The sequence below is a fragment of the Ictalurus furcatus genome, chromosome 6 (genome assembly GCF_023375685.1).
Source record: "Ictalurus furcatus strain D&B chromosome 6, Billie_1.0, whole genome shotgun sequence".
NCBI classification, from domain to species: Eukaryota; Metazoa; Chordata; class Actinopteri; order Siluriformes; family Ictaluridae; genus Ictalurus; species Ictalurus furcatus.
Window position 1 is genome coordinate 18,028,339 of NC_071260.1, and position 18,637 is coordinate 18,046,975.

General features: G+C 38.0%; 1 protein-coding gene across 3 annotated transcripts; it reads left to right on the forward strand.

Annotated features, from left to right (window-relative positions):
- Window positions 1–1,503: 1,503 nt before the first annotated feature.
- nxpe3 (neurexophilin and PC-esterase domain family, member 3) lies at window positions 1,504–18,450 on the forward strand. Of its 3 annotated transcripts, none has more exons than XM_053626844.1 (7): window positions 1,504–1,821; window positions 2,299–2,643; window positions 5,129–5,298; window positions 5,976–6,745; window positions 8,537–8,607; window positions 11,970–12,167; window positions 15,496–18,450. In XM_053626844.1, the coding sequence occupies exons 3-7, from the start codon at window positions 5,206–5,208 to the stop codon at window positions 16,062–16,064; spliced, it is 1,701 nt and encodes a 566-aa protein (XP_053482819.1). In that variant the 5' UTR covers window positions 1,504–1,821; window positions 2,299–2,643; window positions 5,129–5,205; the 3' UTR covers window positions 16,065–18,450. The 3 variants fall into 3 exon arrangements, with proteins under 3 accessions (XP_053482819.1, XP_053482820.1, XP_053482821.1); XM_053626845.1 differs by having other exon boundaries at window positions 2,332–2,643; XM_053626846.1 differs by lacking the exon at window positions 1,504–1,821 and having other exon boundaries at window positions 2,126–2,643; window positions 15,496–15,689; window positions 15,879–18,450.
- Window positions 18,451–18,637: the final 187 nt, after the last annotated feature.

The window sequence follows — 18,637 nt, forward strand, 5'->3', positions numbered from 1 at the left end:
ACACAGTGGAATTTATTTTTAAAGAATGGTATACCAAGCAAACTTTAAGTTGGCTCTCTCTCATTTATATGAAAATAAATTACACACACAGAGAAAAGTATTTGGATACTCAAAAGTAATTTCATTAAAGATCACAGTAACTGTATTTGAGTATTTAGTTTACCATTCTTTGTTTCACAGAATGTCTGGGCATAGAGTCAGCCAGTTTCTGTAACAGTTGCGTTGGACAGTGCAGTTTTAGTTAATCTCAATTCTAGGGCTTTAAACTATGAGTACATTTCAAAAAGGAACTGGAGATGGTACAGGCATTTCCCAGCCAACTACAAGTTGAACTATGACATTCGTTCATATCGCTCGTGCTGCAATACTTGACTTTTCCAGTCAAAACTAGTCTTGCCATTCTTTGTGGACCGCTCTCATCAATAAGGTGTTTCTGTTTGCAGAGCTGCAGCTCAATGGATGTTTTGTCTTTATTGATGTTGATGTGAACATTACTTAAAATTGCTGTTGTGGATCTGCACGATTTTGTGCATTGTACTGCTGCCACATGATTGGCTGATTAGATAATTGCATGAAGGAGTAGGTGTACAGGTGTTCCTAATAAAGTGCTCAGTGAGTGAATAGCATTCATTCATCTTCAGTAACAACTTTATCCTGGTCAAGACTGGGGTGGATCCAGAGCCTTTGCTGGAAACACTCGACAAAGCCAAATTCAAGCCACTTCAGTTAGTACCTAAAGTAAAACTAGGTGCTAGCACCAGGGGTGGAGCAAAGGTTTTGTCTTGGGAGGGGATGTGCGAGAAATGTTCAGGGCCCCCTTATTATTAGCATCTTAATTATTAATAATAAAAAGTGGCAGTATGTGCAACTTCATATGAATGGACACATGTAGCCTATCTATTCAACAGTCTGGATCGGCAAACCAAAACAATGTAGGCTAGGCTTAGGTAGCCTACTGTGTTCAGCAATCTTTCAAATCACACACATAGTACACACAAACGGTCAGTATCGTGGGTTTATTGTTTACAAAAACAATACATTCCATTTAGGGTCAAAATAGTTCACAAGAAACACTAAAGGCGTTCAGCAAAGGTCTACATTAAACCAAAACACAACAGTGCAGTATTACCAACTGCAAACAAACAGGTAACTTAAAAACCCATTGACCGCTCCAACCTGTTGTTATCCGACCTAAACAATCAATTAGACGGTCTGATTAAGAAAAACGAGCAACTAAATAAACTCATTAAACACGTTCAAACGGGGGAAAGTTTTTTCAAATGAGAACAATGCATTACTGAACCAGGTTATAGACTACACAACAAATGCCATTTAGACTATTTAAAGCTTCATCTTCCTCGCCTTTTCTTTGGCAAATCTGGCGACGTCCTTGTCAGTGTCAATTTCCCCTTCAACGCAAAGGAGTGCTAAATTTGACCGCTGCGACTCACTCATGCTTGACCGGAAGTAACTTTTGGTGAAAGGAAATGACGCATTTGTAAACAAATTGCAACACACAATTTAGTAGCCTGCGAGCTAATGGGTTTTTTTTAAAAAAAAACAATTTAGTAATAAAATTATTTGGAATGGACATTTGATCTATACGGAGCCCCCGTAGTTTACGAATCTGAGGGCACGGTTTACACATGGCTGTATTTTTTTTCTTACCTGAGACTTGGGGGGCTCCGTTGATCTATGTTCTGTTCATAAAAAAGAAAATACATTTACAAAAAAATCTTCGTGATCAGTAGGGGCCTCCCCTAGAAGGCGGACCCAGGGTTGTTCGTGCCTCAGATCCCCCAAAACTCCGCCAATGGAAAGGTCAGTAAGAGATGTGTATTTAAATCTCTTATTTAATGTCACAATTGGAAACAGAGCAAATTTATAAACCTCAAATCATAAAATAAATAATTAAATAAAAATAACAAGAAGTAATTTGCTTCAAGTTACCTCAAATTGTTCAGATTCCATTCAAGTATCTAATGAACACAAGCGCAGTCATAAAGCGACAGTTCAGTGAAAACTATACTGACAAAAACACATATGTTTATGTGAATTTGGCATTAGCAATTTTAAATATCTGTTTCCAAGCCTGTACCATTCATACAAAACTACTCTATGCTATGTACACTTCCATCTGATTTAAGCAGATAACGAACGTTAACTGTTTAACTAATGGCTTTTGTGCCTTGATCTAACAGGATAGTAAGCTGGCTAGGTCTGATTTACCTCAATCCAATTATCTAGATAATTTGATCGATTATCCAAGCTACTGTATAAAACAACAGCGTTTTGTAGGCTCCATGAAGTAAACGCTTTTCATCACTTCAGTTTGGAACAACCCTACAAACGATGCCCCTCGCACCCGGTTCATCACTCCGGAATGGAACACAACAGGAAAGAAAACACACAACTACTGAGTCCTTCCGCCGATGAATCGATTCACACGAGTCGGTTAATAGAATCGTTTGAAAGACCGATTCTTTGGAGAGTTTTACCCATCACTGTGTCGTATTAAAATAAACGGTAAGGCGACCGGTATAATAATGTAACCATACTGGAAATAATCACAGCCAACAGCGACAACGCCTGCCATCATGGGAGCCATTTGCTCAGACTGGGAGATTGGAGACAACACGCCAGGTAGGAACAAATCATGTCTCCGTTTGGCTGATTAAGATCACAAAAGGCCACGTATTTTAGAGTATCTTCACCAAAGCTGTGTACCCTGAATCGCTTGAAAAACTTCTCTGTCTTCTCTGGTGGAGATGCAGGCGAAAATCGCGGCTCGTGCGGCTCCTTTGGGCTGTATATTTACGTCAGTTCAGAGTAACGGAAAAGGATCCGTTCAGACACCGAAATGACGCTAGCGCGATGTCCTTGTCGGATTACAGCAGAGAAAAATCATCTCACACACTGCCCTAATGTGGAAGCGTGAAACGGAGCTTCTCTGTATAATTATGGGCAGGTCGTGTTGACCGTTACTGAGCCTGCTTATTGTAGATTTGCACCTCATGTTCGGTTGCTGACATGGCGGAAGTAAATGTGCATGGCAAATAGTAGCCTCAGTGCATTTTAAAAATAATAATAATATCCTGGAAAGCCCCCCGCCCCCCCCCCCCCCCATTATTTTTTTAAAAAGTGTAACTTTCATATATTCTAGATTCATTATACATAAAGTGAAATATTCCAAGTCTTTTTTTATCTTGATGATTACAGGTTACAGCTTATGGAAATCAGAAATCTCAAAATCTCAAAATATTAGAATAAATAATTTATAATACAGAAATGTCGACCTGAGAAGAGCTCTAATCAACTAATTAACTCAAAACACCTGCAAAGGTTTCCTGAGCCTTTAATCTCTCAGTCTGGTTCAGTACACACAACCACAATCATGGGGAAGATGAAAGTACATTTTGCATTTCATTCAGAAATCAAGGTCTCAGAGTCTGGAGGAATAGTGGAGAGGCACAGAATCCAAGTTGCTTGAAGTCCAGTGTGAAGTTTCCAGAGTCAGTGATGATTTAGGCTGCCATGTCATCTGCTGGTGTTGGTCCACTGTGTTTTCTCAAGTTGAGAGTCAATGCAGCGTCTACCAGGACATTTTAGAGCACTTCATGCTTCCATCTGTTGACAAGCTTTATGGAGATGCTGATTTCCTTTTCCAGCAGGACTTGGCACCTGCCCACAGTGCCAAAACTAGTAGTAACTTTTTTGCTGACTGTGGTATTACTGTGCTTGATTGGCAATCAACTCGCCTGATCTGAACCCCATAGAGAAACTATGAGAGACACCAGACCCAACAATGCAGACGAGCTGAAGGCCGCTATCAAACCAACGTGGGCTTCCATAACGCCTCAGCAGTGCCACAGGCTGATTGCCTCCATGCCACGCCACATTGATGCAGTAATTTGTGCAAAAGGAGCCCCGACCAAGTATTGAGTACATAAATTAACATACTTTTCAGAAGGTTGACATTTTTGTATTATAAATTCTTTATTTTAATATTTTGAGATACTGCATTTTTTATTTCTCTGAGCTGTAAGCCGTAATCATCAAGATTAAAACAAAAAAAGGCTTGAAATATTTAACTTTGTGTAATGAATCTCGAATATATGAAAGTTACACTTTTAGAATTAAATTACTGGGGTGAAAAAAAACTTTTCCATGATATTCACATTTTTTGAGATACACCTGTAGGATAACGTTTGATTTGACTGAGCTAATGAGAACAGTTGTTTGACTGTTGGACATTCTCCAGACATTCGGCAATAAAGATCTGTTTGTTAACAATAACTAAAATGTACACAAAAGTTCTGTGATGAATGAAACATAAGGAGAAATGTAAATCATACACAGTTAAGCACTTGAAACATTTGACTTGTGAAAATAGATTATAGTTAGGATTTCCTATATATTGCGTTATATGACCTATAGAAGATCAAGCTATAGGTTAGATATAGAAGCACATGGCATCTTATTTCGAGATACATCAATTTGCAGCAGGTTTAGGACAAAAGTTATAGACAGAGTTTTAAATTTATTAATTTAGCAGATGCTTTTATACAAAGTGACTTACAAATGAGAAAATACAAGCTTTACTCGAACACCACCTAGCCTGGAGGGTGTATCAGAATGAGCTGTTATTACAGCTCCAGGATATCTTGCATTTACATCAGCATTTTTTATTTGTTTAGTCTCTTAATCCAGTGGTTCTCAAACTGGGGGCCATGGCCTCCTGGGCGGGAATTCTACAATCTATATGTTCTTAGGCTAGTTTTAGGAAACTAATCACATGATTCCATATTTTTTGCTGCCTGGTTATACAGTTCATATAACCATTTATGTGTCAGTCTGCGTTGACATGGATTTTAAATAGGAAACCTTTTAAATATATGCATAATTTATTATCCCATTTTAATAGTTAATATATCATGACCACTGTAGTATTTAACAGCTGTCAATGGATTTATAAAGATATTTTTACATTTATAGACCTACATTCCCCTCCAAAAAGGCTAATTCATTTGTTTAGATGAGACGTATGACTTTTGAAAATGAGAAATAAACTCTGATGCAGGTGTGGCCCTCTTATGTTGTATATTTATTGTGTTTTTCTTCCTGTCAGGTTGTAATAGTTCTTTTTGGGGTTCGCTGATGGCTAACTGGTGCTGTATCCTGTAATGATGAGAATGGCATCCAGCCATGGAGAGACACGTGCCCAGATTTGTGACTGCCTTTTTTCTCTTGGCACTATCAGGGTTTATAATACTCATCTGCAACATCACATCTCTGGAGGTGAGTAAAGCTGTTTCAGTGTCACACATGTCCACACAGGCAGCTCTTTACCAGTGGAAGTGGATGCTAAGTTCCTTTGATGTCAGAGAATTCAGGTATCTTCTATGCTTCACAAGGAGATGACAACAAATGTATCTACATATGAATCTGTACATTGAATGAATGTTTCTGGTGTGGGCCATATTTCAGGATAACCTTATCTCTTTTACAGAATCACTTTACTTAAATGGCATTCCTTTGCAAAGAGTACCCTATTTATGCATGGAAGAAAAACATAACGTTTTTAGCTAGAGGTATTGAATCAATAACTCCCCTGCTGTGATTGTGATGTTACATTTTTGCATTTTATGTCATTATACAGCAAATGTAATTCCAAATATTCTGCATTTGCTGGTGAGTTAATATAAATTATGGTATATTTTTATAATTGTCAAATACTGAGGTACAATTTCTAATTTGTATTGCAGATCCTTAAAGCTAATATTAAAATACATGCACAGATTCATGATTGTAAATGTCACAGGAAATATTTTTTGTGAAATTTTCCCAAAATAGCAGAGGACACATTCATGTATAAATTCTAATTTACAAATAACTAGAGCTATTAAGCCTTGATTTGTGACTACTGCTTTGATTGTACATGCAAATTCAAATGTCCCTTATTTCTCTGCTCTCAGAAGTTGAGTGGACAGGTTATAGCTACCTTCTACCAAATACAGAATAGCATCCACTCAGCGTTGAATCCCCCTGGAATCTTGTGGCCACTAGAGTTAAACCACACATACTGTGCACACTTTGGCCAGGAGCCCACAGCAGAAGAGGCAAAAGAAGAGAGATATCTGCTCAATTCCATTGCATGGCCAGGCCCCTTGGTGCAAGGCTTGCCTGTGGAGCTTAGCAGTGACCCTTCAAAGAGCTACTTTGTGATTCAGGGCCCAGCAGAGCAACGCATAGGTGGTCAGCTTGTGGTTAACGTTCATGTGCAGAACTTCCTGGGTCTGCCTAAGAAGCATGGTGGAGATTTCCTTATAGCTCGGTTACATTCGCCTGAACTTGGCGCTGGCGTTGCAGGGCAGGTGCACGATCATCATGATGGCAACTATACAGTGCTGTTCCCACTGCTGTGGGCTGGTGTAGTGTGGGTGGAAATCACCATGGTGCATCCAAGTGAGGCAGTGGTGGTGCTCAAGAGGTTGCAAGAGGAGCAACCCAACCGGGTGTTTTTTAAAAGCCTGTTCCGCTCTGGCTTCTTGTCAGAGACCACTGTGTGCAACCTGTGCCTGCCAGTCAACCAGCAACCACTCTGCAACTACACTGACCCTGAAACCAGAGAGCCCTGGTACTGCTACAAACCCAAAATGCTAGGCTGTGACACACGAATAAATCATTCTAAAGGGGGCTACAAGAAGAACCTCATTACTGAATATGAAGCACAATTCTTCCAGAGGTGAGATGGTAACTGGGGTCTGTTTGGACAGATCTTTTTAAATACAGTACTGTGCAAAAGTCTTAGGCACATGTAAAGAAATGCTGTAATGCAAATGTGCCTTTAAAAATATTGAAATAAAAAAAAATCTATATATACTATTTAAAAACAGTAATATTTAAGGAATATCGCACAAGGAAGAGTGTTGTTATACTGAATATCGGCACAGCTGTCATTTGGCCGTAGGCATGAGGCCACAGGCCAAGCTCTGCAGGTAATCACAACCGTGCTGCTATTCAGTATAACCGCATGATTGCATGTCATTTTTTTCATGTCAAGTAAATTGATTGGACGAGTAGCATTACAAGAGTGCATATATTTACTATAAGCACACTGGGATATTTCACTGTTAGTATCACATACTCTTCTGTGTTCCCCACATAAAATTTCAATTCTAGCGATAGTTTGAAACTGTTACTATAGTAGAGTTAGAAACATCATCAACGGACATAAAAAATGATACATTTTTCATGAATATAACTTTTGACTTAAAATATCGAAGCCCGTCAGATGAAGATGAAAAGAAAGAAGGGAAGCCAGTTTCACCACAAGCACCTTTAATGGGAATGTAGAAATCAGTGTGAGCTAGCTAGCCAGCTGATGGGCTATAAAGTGAGTCCTTCTTTAGGATCTATTTCTGCTAGCAGAGCCATATTGTGTCTGAAATGTCAGTTACTCTATTAATTTCTTGTTTATGAAACTGTTGTATTAAAGCAGCATCAAACTCGCAATCGTGTGGTTAAACTGAGTATCGGCACTTGCGGCCTCCTGCCTGCTGCCAAATCACAGCCATGCCAACATTCAGTATAACTGCACTCTTGCTTGTGTGATGTTGCTTAATTATAAACAGTAATAAACTAAACAGTAACTGGTGTGACAACACTTTGCTTTTTAAAAATCCATTTTCAGTTTCAGGTACACTTTGTGCAGTATAAGAAAAGTAGCTGGTAAATTTTTCTAAGCACCTATAAAATCCTGCCTCGGTTCTGCTTGAGACTTTGACTGTCGCACTTGCTTCTGACATTTCACGTAATCTCTGATGGCCTTTAGTTTTTATTATGTTTTCGGCTTGTCCGTAGTTGAACGTTTGTAGGATTTATATAAACTTATCATTGTAACCAGCAGATGAACTGATTAGATTTAGGAATTGATTCAGACAGGGTCTACGTCACAGCAAGGTCAAAAGTTTTTCTTTAGTAGCTTCCTTCATGTTTGAGGTCTAATTTAGGGGTAGTTCATGCATACAAGTTAGTCAAAAGAAGGACTAGGCTTGGTGGTAGAGGTAGCCCTGTCAGCACCGTTGGCATTGAGTCTGACTTCTAAATCACTTTATTATTAATAAAATAAGTGCTTTATTATGTAATGTTACTTTCTTCACTGACATACAAACATTTTTCTGTAATTGTTTTTTTTGGGGGGGGGGGGATGTTTGAGGAAAAGAAAATTCTCTGACTCAAAAATGAAGAAGTCATAAAAATAACATCTATGATAAAATTTGTTTTAACATTTTTAAACAAAAAATAAAATAAGACTTTTGCACAGTACTGTAGCCTTTTTTTTAGTTTGCTTTAATTCATCTGTTATTAAAGAAAATTGGAAAATAGAATTTCAGCTCAGAAAAAATATCCTGAGAATTTTGTATGATTTGTATTTTTCTTACTCTAAAAGAATAATAAAATCATGCTATGAAGCAAAATAATTATTATCCAATTGCTTTGGAGACGATTATGTATGTTTTATGTTTTGTTTCAGTGATGTAAATATCAAAGTTCCTATACATGCATCAGGGATGGACAATGTGACTGTATTACCTACAGAAAAAGGTAAGTTTTTTTTATATTAAATTTGTTTGCTCATAAAACATTCATTTAAAATTCAACCCACACAGTATTATGTTACTAATGGTTTTGTACATTAGAAAATATAGGTGAATACCAAGCTATAATGCAGGAATCACGCTTTCTGTAAGCCAAGGTACAGTCATCAATTCTTGTACCTGTTGTCTCGCCATTCTTCATCTCGCCCTGAATCGATTGCTCAAGTCTACAGCAATTAAACCAACTGTGATGGAACTTATTGAAACTATACTTCTGGTAGTGGGACAGTTAGGCCCAGACACGGTGTTTCTCTGCAGTCTGGTTTTTGGCTGGTACCAGGTATGGTTAGTGCAGTTGTCGCTGCCGGGTGTGTGCAAGCCTACAGAACCTGACTGATACCTGACCTACAGAAGATACCCCCTACAGAGCCTGTCCTTAATGGACAATGTCTGTATCTCATCAGTGGGCTCTGTTGACTTTGTCACAGAGATAGAACCTTCAGTTCTGCCAGCAGCCCCCAACTTTTTCAGGGCTCCTGGACTTGTTAATTTTAGATCAAATATTCCACTATGTTCTAACAGGTTTATTACCTCTTGGACAAAGTTGTAATTGAGAGGGTAGATCCCACTGTCCAAAACAATGGGTTCTAATATATTTGTTCATATATTTGTACATTATATATGCTCATATATTTGTTATTTCAGAAAAGGACAGAGGTTTTTCATCCGACTCTACATTTCGGAGGAATTCGCTAAATTCACTTAAAGACCATATCATTCCATACTGAAGGTTTTTTTCTGCTGTGTAGCCACAGGTTCGTGGCAGTGGATCTGTGCTATGCATATTTTCATGCCTATATTGCTCTGGAACACAAACATTATTAAGCTTGCATAAAAAATTTGGGCAGGTGTGGTTTTCGGCTCCTGCTAAGGATGTTTGAGTTGTTAAATGCAGCTGCAGCAGTAGTTCCCATTAGGGCTGCTGGAGTTAAGAAACCTTCAGAAATGGGCCTACTGCTAAACCCCAAATACCACAAATCCAAACATGTTCTCATTTCAATGAACATGCACAAGCCCTAACTCTGGACTGGCAAAGCTTATCTTCAAGGCTCAGGGAGCATTACATTATAGGAGAGAATTAATGATTGTAGATGTTTCAGTCCTTGGCTGGGGAGGACTGTGGGGCCACAGACTCACAGGAGTCACATGGTTCCCTAGTGTGAGAATGGAAAAACTCAGTCAATTGAAACTGTGGGAAGCCTATCTAGCCTTCAGATTCTTCTTACCAGTTCTGAGACAGCACTCCATCTTTGTACGCTCAGACAATGTTGTGTTGGTTAAATATATCATCTACTAGAGTGGCATGAGAGTGGATGGTGAATGGCATCTACTCCCAGATATGTCACAGATCTGGGAGAAGTTTAGGAAGGCACAAGTAGACCTCTAATCCAATGCTACAATAACTCAGTCTGTTAAGCCAACATCCACTGGCCCATACATGACCTCAGTGCATAATGTGACTGCATAATGTGTTTCCACCATTGCCATTTATTAAGCCAACACTACACAAAATTTAGCAATCAGGCCACAGATTCCTGCTCATGGCACTGAAGTGAATAGCAGGGCGCCAGTTTCCCCCTCTGCAAGATCTGTTATCTAAATCAGATGGGACTTGGGCAAAAGTGGGAGTGCTGCATACTTAAGCCCATCTTGCATACCCCAGGTGGGCAGAAACTGGTCTGAGGCTGTTTTTCAGGGTTTGGGCTAGGGTTTAGTGAAGGCTAATATTAAAGCTACAGCATAAAGATACATTTTAGGCAATTGTATGCTTTCAGCATTGTGGCAACAGTTTGGGGAAGGCCTTTTCATGTTCCGGCATGACTCTGACCTGTGCAGAAAGGGAAGTCGATAAAAACATGTTTTGGTGTTTGTTTGGTGTGGGGGAACTCCAGTAAACCACACAGAGCCCTGACCTTAACCCTTCTGAACAAAAAATACATTGTATTTTAGTACAACAGTTTTAACCCAGTGCAATCAAAATGCAGTAGCTTCTTTATTTGTGTTTTACTGTTGAAATTTTCTAAAACTGTTGATGCATTTTTTCCCTTTATTTTACAAAGATAAAAATCTGGGCCTTCATTTATCAACACTGCATAGAAAAGATCCTAAATTAGCTGTGTAATTAACACCTCAGTTAAGAGTTAGTTATAAAAGCCCTTTACACACAAAATTCAAACATTCAAATCTCCCTTACACACAATCATATTCTCTGATGCAGTATCAAACACCTTCACACAGTCATACTGCTCTCTCACAAACTACCAACCCTCTAACCTTTGATAGTATGAGAGAAACTTTGAGTGTGTGTGTGAGAGAGTTTTAGTTCATGAGAGAGAGACTTTGATAGAGCGTAAGAAATATTTTGAGTGTGTGAATTTGATGTTCATAGTATCTGATTGGCTTAGAGAATCCAGTGCCATTTTCTCTCCTGCACTGGGCCCCTCCCCCAATCCTCAGTCAGATGGGATGCAAATCAATGGCAAAATGAGACCATGCAATGAAGTAAGCCAAGCAATCTGTATTTTGAACAATTTTCAGAATTCGCCAGAGACCAATATGTTGAACGCTCTCTGTCTGAAGTAGGGGTAACTGAATATGAACGCATTATTCAGATTGAACAGTTAATGCATACTAAACAAATACAAATACCTGAACTGTACATAGATTATTCTGGGTGTTTTTAAAGGATTCAGACTAGGTGTGTGCATCAGAATCCCGCAGGACAAACAAAGTTTAGTTGTGCAAGCACAAGGTTTTTACTTTAACTGTGCAACATTAAAGAACAGCTTGCAGAAGCTCGTGAGGAGGGTTGCCAGAAGAATGTTTTTATTTTATTTTATTTTACATTGCTCAGATGTGCATTTTTCTGTCAGTGTATTACAACTTTATTCCAGAAAGATTGCACCTTTTTTTTGTCATGAACTAGTCATCAACTCCGACCCAATAAAATTAAGATAATCAAACTCGAATATCGTACGCAGGTGTGTAAGTGTAAGAAATGAAGCTTAATTGCCACTAATCATCTGCATTTCACTGCTCATTTAAATGCAGACATGCCCACAATTAACCATATATGGTATGTAGGCATCACTTCAAAAGGTACTTAAAAAGGATTCCCTTACCCTAAACACAAATGTACATAAACATAGTTATCTATGTGTATGTATAAAGTTTGTACACTCAAATTACATACAGATTAATGAACATGCACTGTTGATTAAATGAGGTCCTGTGAGCAAATTAAAGTTGTATATAGTGGTATGATGAACAGTTTTTACACCCCCCTCCCCCTCCCTCTCCCCCTCAAAGGACAAGCCAAGGTAAAATATAATTACAATGTTGCTGGCTACTACTTTCACAATTCCTGGAGGCCTTTGAGTGGTGCCATCATCCAGCAGTTCAATGACTCCTCAAGCATAACACGTTGTCTTAGAGGGAAGGTCATGTACATGTTTGGAGATTCCACTGTGCGACAGTGGTTTGAATACCTCACTGCTTTTGTTCCTGGTAAGAGCAGGTTTATAAACTATTAATTTCATTTTGTGAGTTATAGTGGCCCCAAAAAGTATTTGGACACTTAAGGCACATTTTATGAATGTATGAATTCACTGCATTAGAAAACAACCTATCAAATCAAGTGGATATCTTTTTTTAAAAGATACGACAAGCACACTTTTTTTAAACAAAACATTTTCCAAAAAAATTAATTATGATTAAAATAATACATGTGCTGTTTAAAATTAGACAAAACATATTTGGACACTTAAACCTATTCTGATTGTCACAGGTAAGCCATAATTAATGTGATGAACTACAGTACACCACATGGTTACTCTGCTAATAATATTAAAGGTCATTGATATATACAGCAATGAGACAAAACATTATGACCACCTGCCTTATATGTTGGATTTCCACATGCCAGCAAAATAACTATCATGTTCCTTACACTGTTCCTGAATAATGTGTGCTGCGGCAGGGCGCATTATCCTGTTGAAAGAGACCACTGCCATCAGGTAATTTCATTGCCATGAAGAGGTGTACCTGGTTAGTAAGAATGTTTAGGTAGGTGTCGCATAACAAATTAATGTCCTAATGAAAGCCTGGATCTAGGGTTTCCCAGCACAGCATTACAGAGATGCTGGCTATAATGATTTAGCACTTGTCAAAGTCACTGTGGTCTTCACTTCTGCCCAATTCTCCCACATCGAACAAGTATACTATGAGAAGCAAATGTTCACTTACTGTTTACACCACAGCACTGTTTAATACTTTATTCTGATTGGTTGACTGACATATTTTTCAGTTAATGCACAGCTAAAGTATTTCCAGGCATTACTGCATTACAGTTCCATATCACTTTGTGGTGTGTATTATTTTTCTAAAAATTCAATGGCCCGTCATCAGTTATTCCTTACCCAATATTATCCCAGACCTTGACATGCACTGTTATGAGATAATCAGTGTTATTCATGTCATCTGTGAGTGGTTATAAGGTTTGGGCTCATCAGTGTACATCCACTGATGCAGTTGTGTCTTAATGGTTAAGGTTGGGTTACTGATCAGAAGATCAGGGGTGTAAGCCCCAGCACCGTGAAGCTGCCGCTGTTGGGCCCTTGAGCAAGGCCCTTAACCCTCTCTGCTCCAGGGGCACCATATCATGCCTGACCCTGTACTCTGACCCCAGCTTTCTAACAAGCTGGGATATGCAAAGAAAATAATTTCACTGTGCTGTAATGTATATGTGACAAATAAAGGCTTCTTCTATAGATTACATTAGAACCAGCTGGTTAAAAGTATTTGCAAAAATGACCAAATTTTTTTTTTTTTTAAGCTTTGACAAAAGGTCTAGCGTCATCTGTTTGCACAAAGAAGGCCACTCTAGTCACCAGGTCAGAAAAAAACCCTTAAATCTTACTTCCTCCACAGTTGGATATTTAAAAAAAAAAAAAAAAAAAAAAAAAAGGTGAACAATGAAGGACGTGAATGAAAGAAAATATACAGGTATTATTGTAAGTAGCAGATTGTCAGGGCTCTAGTGTGGATTAACTGAAATGTTTCTAATCTAACTAGCGATTAATTTCATAATTGATTAATCTATAAAAAATAAATAATAACCCCATAACTTTCAATACCATTTTTTCATTTTTTATTTATTTTATCATGGTGTACAATTCATAAACTGAGTGTTACAAATATAAACTTCAGACTAAACTTGTATATAAACTTATTTATATAAAGTTTATATTATTTAATAGTATTTATGCATTTTTTTTATGGGTGCACAAAAAAGCACTGATAAACTACAGTACTACATTAATAATAAAAATCTCACTTTCACTGCACCTCATGGTTTCTGTTCCTCACTGCATTGTTTTACTTATGTTTACTTTGATTGTACCATTTTAATTTGACATTATAGATCTTACTTGCACTCCCACTGTTTATCATCATGTCTACACTTCAAGTGAGGAGCAATGTGGCCTCGTTACTAATAAATCACTCCCGTTATATTAAACAACAGAATTTACACTGCAAGTGCGCTAATACAGCATATAATGACAGTAAACTTGAATTAAACTAAATCTTTTAAGCAACTTGCACCAGTTTCCCCTGCCCCTTGCACACAGTGGACCATTTTGGATATAAACACAAGTTAGTGCTTTTCTGCTAAAGCTAGCGGCATCGCATTACATGTGTTTGACGTCATGTGCCATCAACTAGGAAGCGGCAATACTTCCGGTTATTAAAAAAATTCTCCATTTGTACAGAAGCCCTAGGCTAATGTTACTTCACCAGAAGTAAAAAGCTAATGTTATAAATGAACTACACCTTATAACACATGCCTTCAACGTCACCACTGCTATGCTTCTGACAACTCTTTTGATCTTTATTAAAAACACAACTGGAAAATAGTATAAACTGATAAATCTACAAGTTGGAAAGTTTGAGTTGGAATAGTTTGCAAGAGCGTGAGTATGAACACAACGAGGCTGTAGTAGATGAGTTTTCCTGTTCGGCGTAATGAGGTTTAATGTCCCTGACAAACTCTGTAGTACCATTTAGCCACGTGTTAGCAACCGTCTTTTTCAAGACACATAAAAGCTTAACAAAATCACGAGTGGGGTATTACTGATGTATTTTATGTCATGGTATTAAACGTGAACATATATCTTGAGTGTGTTAACCACAGACCTTATTTCAGACATTTAACCAAAAACCCATTCAAAAAATGCATTGACTTCGGGGTAATAGATGTCGAGTGCACAGAAAAAATTAAGTCGAGATCATGAGAAAACAACTTTTGTTATGTCGAGATCACGAGAAAATTAAGTCAAGATCATTAATACTGTATGGTCGCTTAGGGCTTCCATACATTTGAGACTATACTACACTTAGAGTAGAGTGCATCATGTAAGTGTATAGTATGTCATTTGTGACACAACATTAGTATTTACAAATTTGGCTGACTTCCTGCCCAGACGCTGAAGAAGAGTTTTTGTGAAACAAAGGATGGCAAACTAAATACTAAAACACTGTAACTGAAACAGACTATTGAGTGTCCAAATACTTTTTTCTGTCAAATTATGACCAGCCAATCTATTATTTTTATATTTCTAAGCATAATCTTTTTTTGCGAAATGTTTTGCTTGAAAAGTGTTTTTGGTATCTTTCTTAAATTAAATGCCACTTGGTTTGATGTGTTGTTTTCTAATGCAGTGAAATTCATACTTTTGAAAGTCTGGTTTAAGTGTCCAAATACTTTTTGGGCCACTGTACCTTGGTCATTTTTTCATTTTATACATTTTTCTTCTGTCATGCCTGTATCCTGCAGAACTGAAGGAGTTCAATCTTCACAGCCCTAAGAATGTGGGACCATTCATGGCTGTGGACAGCAGAAACAACATTCTAGTGAGCTACCGTTGCCACGGGCCGCCCATCCGCTTCACCTCAGTGCTTTCCTCTGAACTGCGCTATGTAGCAAATGAGCTAGACAGGATCAAGGGTGGGCCAGACACAGTGGTTCTGGTGAGTGTGTGGTCTCACTTCAGCACCTTCCCTATTGAAGTATATTTACGGCGCCTACGGCACATCCGCAGGGCCGTGGTGCGGCTGCTGAACCGTGCGCCAGCAACCCTGGTGGTGATCCGCACTGCCAACCTGCAGAAGCTTGACCCGGAGAGTAGTCTATTCAACAGTGACTGGTTCTCTCTACAGATTGATGCTGTTCTGCATGCAATGTTCAGAGGACTCAATGTGAAGCTGCTGGATGCCTGGGAGATGACGCTGGCCCACCACCTACCCCATCTTCTACATCCACCTCCCACCATCATCAAAAATATGATGGACCTGATCCTCTCTCATGTCTGTCCAGTTGGGAGAAAAAAGATGAGTCATTTGTAAGAGGAGACTAAAATATAATAAGCATAGGCGAGGGTCTGACTCTTAAGCATTTGCCACAATTCACAGTTGACTCATTGAATGACTAATTCCACACCAATGTGATTAAATCTTTGTTCATATATATGTCTAGAGAGTCAACTGTCTCTGTGGCCTTATCTAATGCTGTTCTTGTACAACCCCATGTCCGAAAAAGTTGGGACAGTATGGAAAATGCTAATAAAAACAAGGAGGCATGATTTGTAAATGCATGAAGCGCAAACAGATGAAGACAAAGGTATTTGATGTTTTACCTAATCAACTGAATAGTTTTTTGAAGATAAATGTTTATTTTGAAATTGATGCATGCAACACGTTCCAAAAAAGTTGGGACAGGGGCAATTTAGGACTAATGGTGATGTGAAACAGGTCTAATCATCTAATCATAGTATACAAGCAGCCTTCAAAAAAGGCCTGGTCCTTCAAGAGCAAGGATGGGTCCAGGCTCACCAGTCCGCCAACTGATGCGTCAGCGAATAATCCAACACTTTGAGAACAACATTCGGTTGTTCGGTAGGATTTGGGGCACTTCTATGGAGTTAAATTTGTGCCAAAACTAAACAAAAATATACCATTTCGCAAACAATCTGTTTTGCAAAGGAAAACTCAGCTCTCAAACAGAAATCGATTTTATCACAAATGCATCAGTTTAATTTTCTCTCAAATGTGTAGGCTTGATTTTCTCACAAATGCAGCCAAGCAACTTTCTCTTCCAAACCAACAGGTGGTGCTATCGGTCAATTTGCACTAGTCTCCTGAGAGAAGCATTACAACATGCATTAAATTACACCACAATAGAGTGCAGTAAATAGTGTTTTTTATTAAATCCTGAAATAAGGTCTGTGATAATCACAAGCTCAAAGTATTTTCATGTTTTATTCTATGATAATAACAAGTTTATGCTCAAACTATCCTTGTTTCAGACCTCAATTACCCCAAGAGGAAATTTTTATTGGAGGTCTCTTATTGATAGATTCGGTGGAGGAAAAGTTGGTTGTTGCCATATAAGTATTGCATACCAAATAAAATTAAGGAAGTTCATTTTAGAATCCTGCACAAAATCTACCTATGCAATGCACTATTATCAAGATATTGTGATGTAACTGATACATGTACTTTTTGTAATAGTAAGCGTGAAAACCTGAGTCATTTGTTCTTTTCATTTAAAGTGTCTTCATTTTTTTTTTTGCTAATTGAGTAATTACTGTTTGTCTAAAGTTAATTTAAGTTACAATTTAAGCATAAACAAAGTTAGTTATTATTTTGAAAACAAAAACAAGGTGCTAGAAGCTAGGTTGAATTTCTTTATTCTTGGGAAAAATTTTACTGTCACAAGCAAAGATTTCTTAAAAAATTACCAAGGTTTTTGCAATTTTTATCTGAAATGGAGTATTTAATCAAATCCTTGAGGTGACTTGATAACAAAAGATGTATTTCTTTTCTATTATGCTATGATGAGATCTTTCCTGTGCATCTGTGAGGGCACCATTAATGCAGAAAGATATGTACACATTTGGGAGCAACATATGCTGCCATCCAGAGCAGGACAACGCCAAAGTACATTCTGCCCGGATTACAAGCACATGGTTGTATAAGCAGAGAGTGCGGGTGCTAGCATGGCCTGCCGGCAGTCCTGACCTGTCTCTGATTGAGAATTTGTGGCGCATTATGAAACCCAAAATAAGGTAATGAAGGCCTCGTACAGTTTCGCAGCTGAAGAAATGCATAATGGATGAATGGGGAAAAATTCCACTTGCTAAACTTAACCAACTGGTGTCTTCAGCGCCCAAACGCTTAATAAGGGTTATTAAAAGAAAAGGTGATGTTACACAGCCACAGACAGTCAATTGTCCCAACTTTTCTGGAGTGTGTTGCAGTCATCAGATTTGAAATGAGTGTATATTTTCCAAAATAAATTAAATTCACAAAGTAAAACATCAAATAAAGTGTTTTCAATATAGTACAGGGTGAACTGAATTTTCAAATGATTCTTGTTTGGGTTTTTGTGCATTTTCCATACTGTCACAACTTTTTCAGAATTGGGGTTGTATGTGTGTTATGGAAAAATTTGCTTTACATCAGAAGTTGAAGCAGAGTATTTTCTACTATTTTAGAATAATATTTAAGACATTATGACATAACATATGGACTTATGCAGTGACCAAGAAGTATTAAGTAAATCCATTTTAAATTTTAAATTCAGTATTCCTGATGATGCACACTCTTAATATCATCTCAGTCAGCTTCATGAGGGAGCTTCCCACAGGAGGCCTTTAGTAATGATCCCAAATAGACTGAGGACTTATTTCTAAGTAATTAAAACAATCTAAATAAAAACTGCTTGCTTGCGGACAGTGTAAAAAATTATATCCTAATAATCTCTGCAGAATCACACACACAAAGCAGATATGTACACACACCAACCACCAAGTAGTGCTGTGATGGTGGCCATGACAAATGCACCACGCAAGTGGAGTTAATGTTAATGGTTAATTTTTCTGCTTGAGTGGGAACTATGACAAGTACAAAGTAAAAGT

Excerpts from the sequence above, each read along its gene's own strand:
- nxpe3 (XM_053626844.1), top strand. The coding sequence starts at position 5,206 with ATGGAGAGACACGTGCCCAGATTTGTGACTGCCTTTTTTCTCTTGGCA. Across the intron at positions 5,299-5,975 it reads GCAACATCACATCTCTGGAG|AAGTTGAGTGGACAGGTTAT; the intron begins GTGAGTAAAGCT and ends CTCTGCTCTCAG. Across the intron at positions 12,168-15,495 it reads CCTCACTGCTTTTGTTCCTG|AACTGAAGGAGTTCAATCTT; the intron begins GTAAGAGCAGGT and ends TGTATCCTGCAG.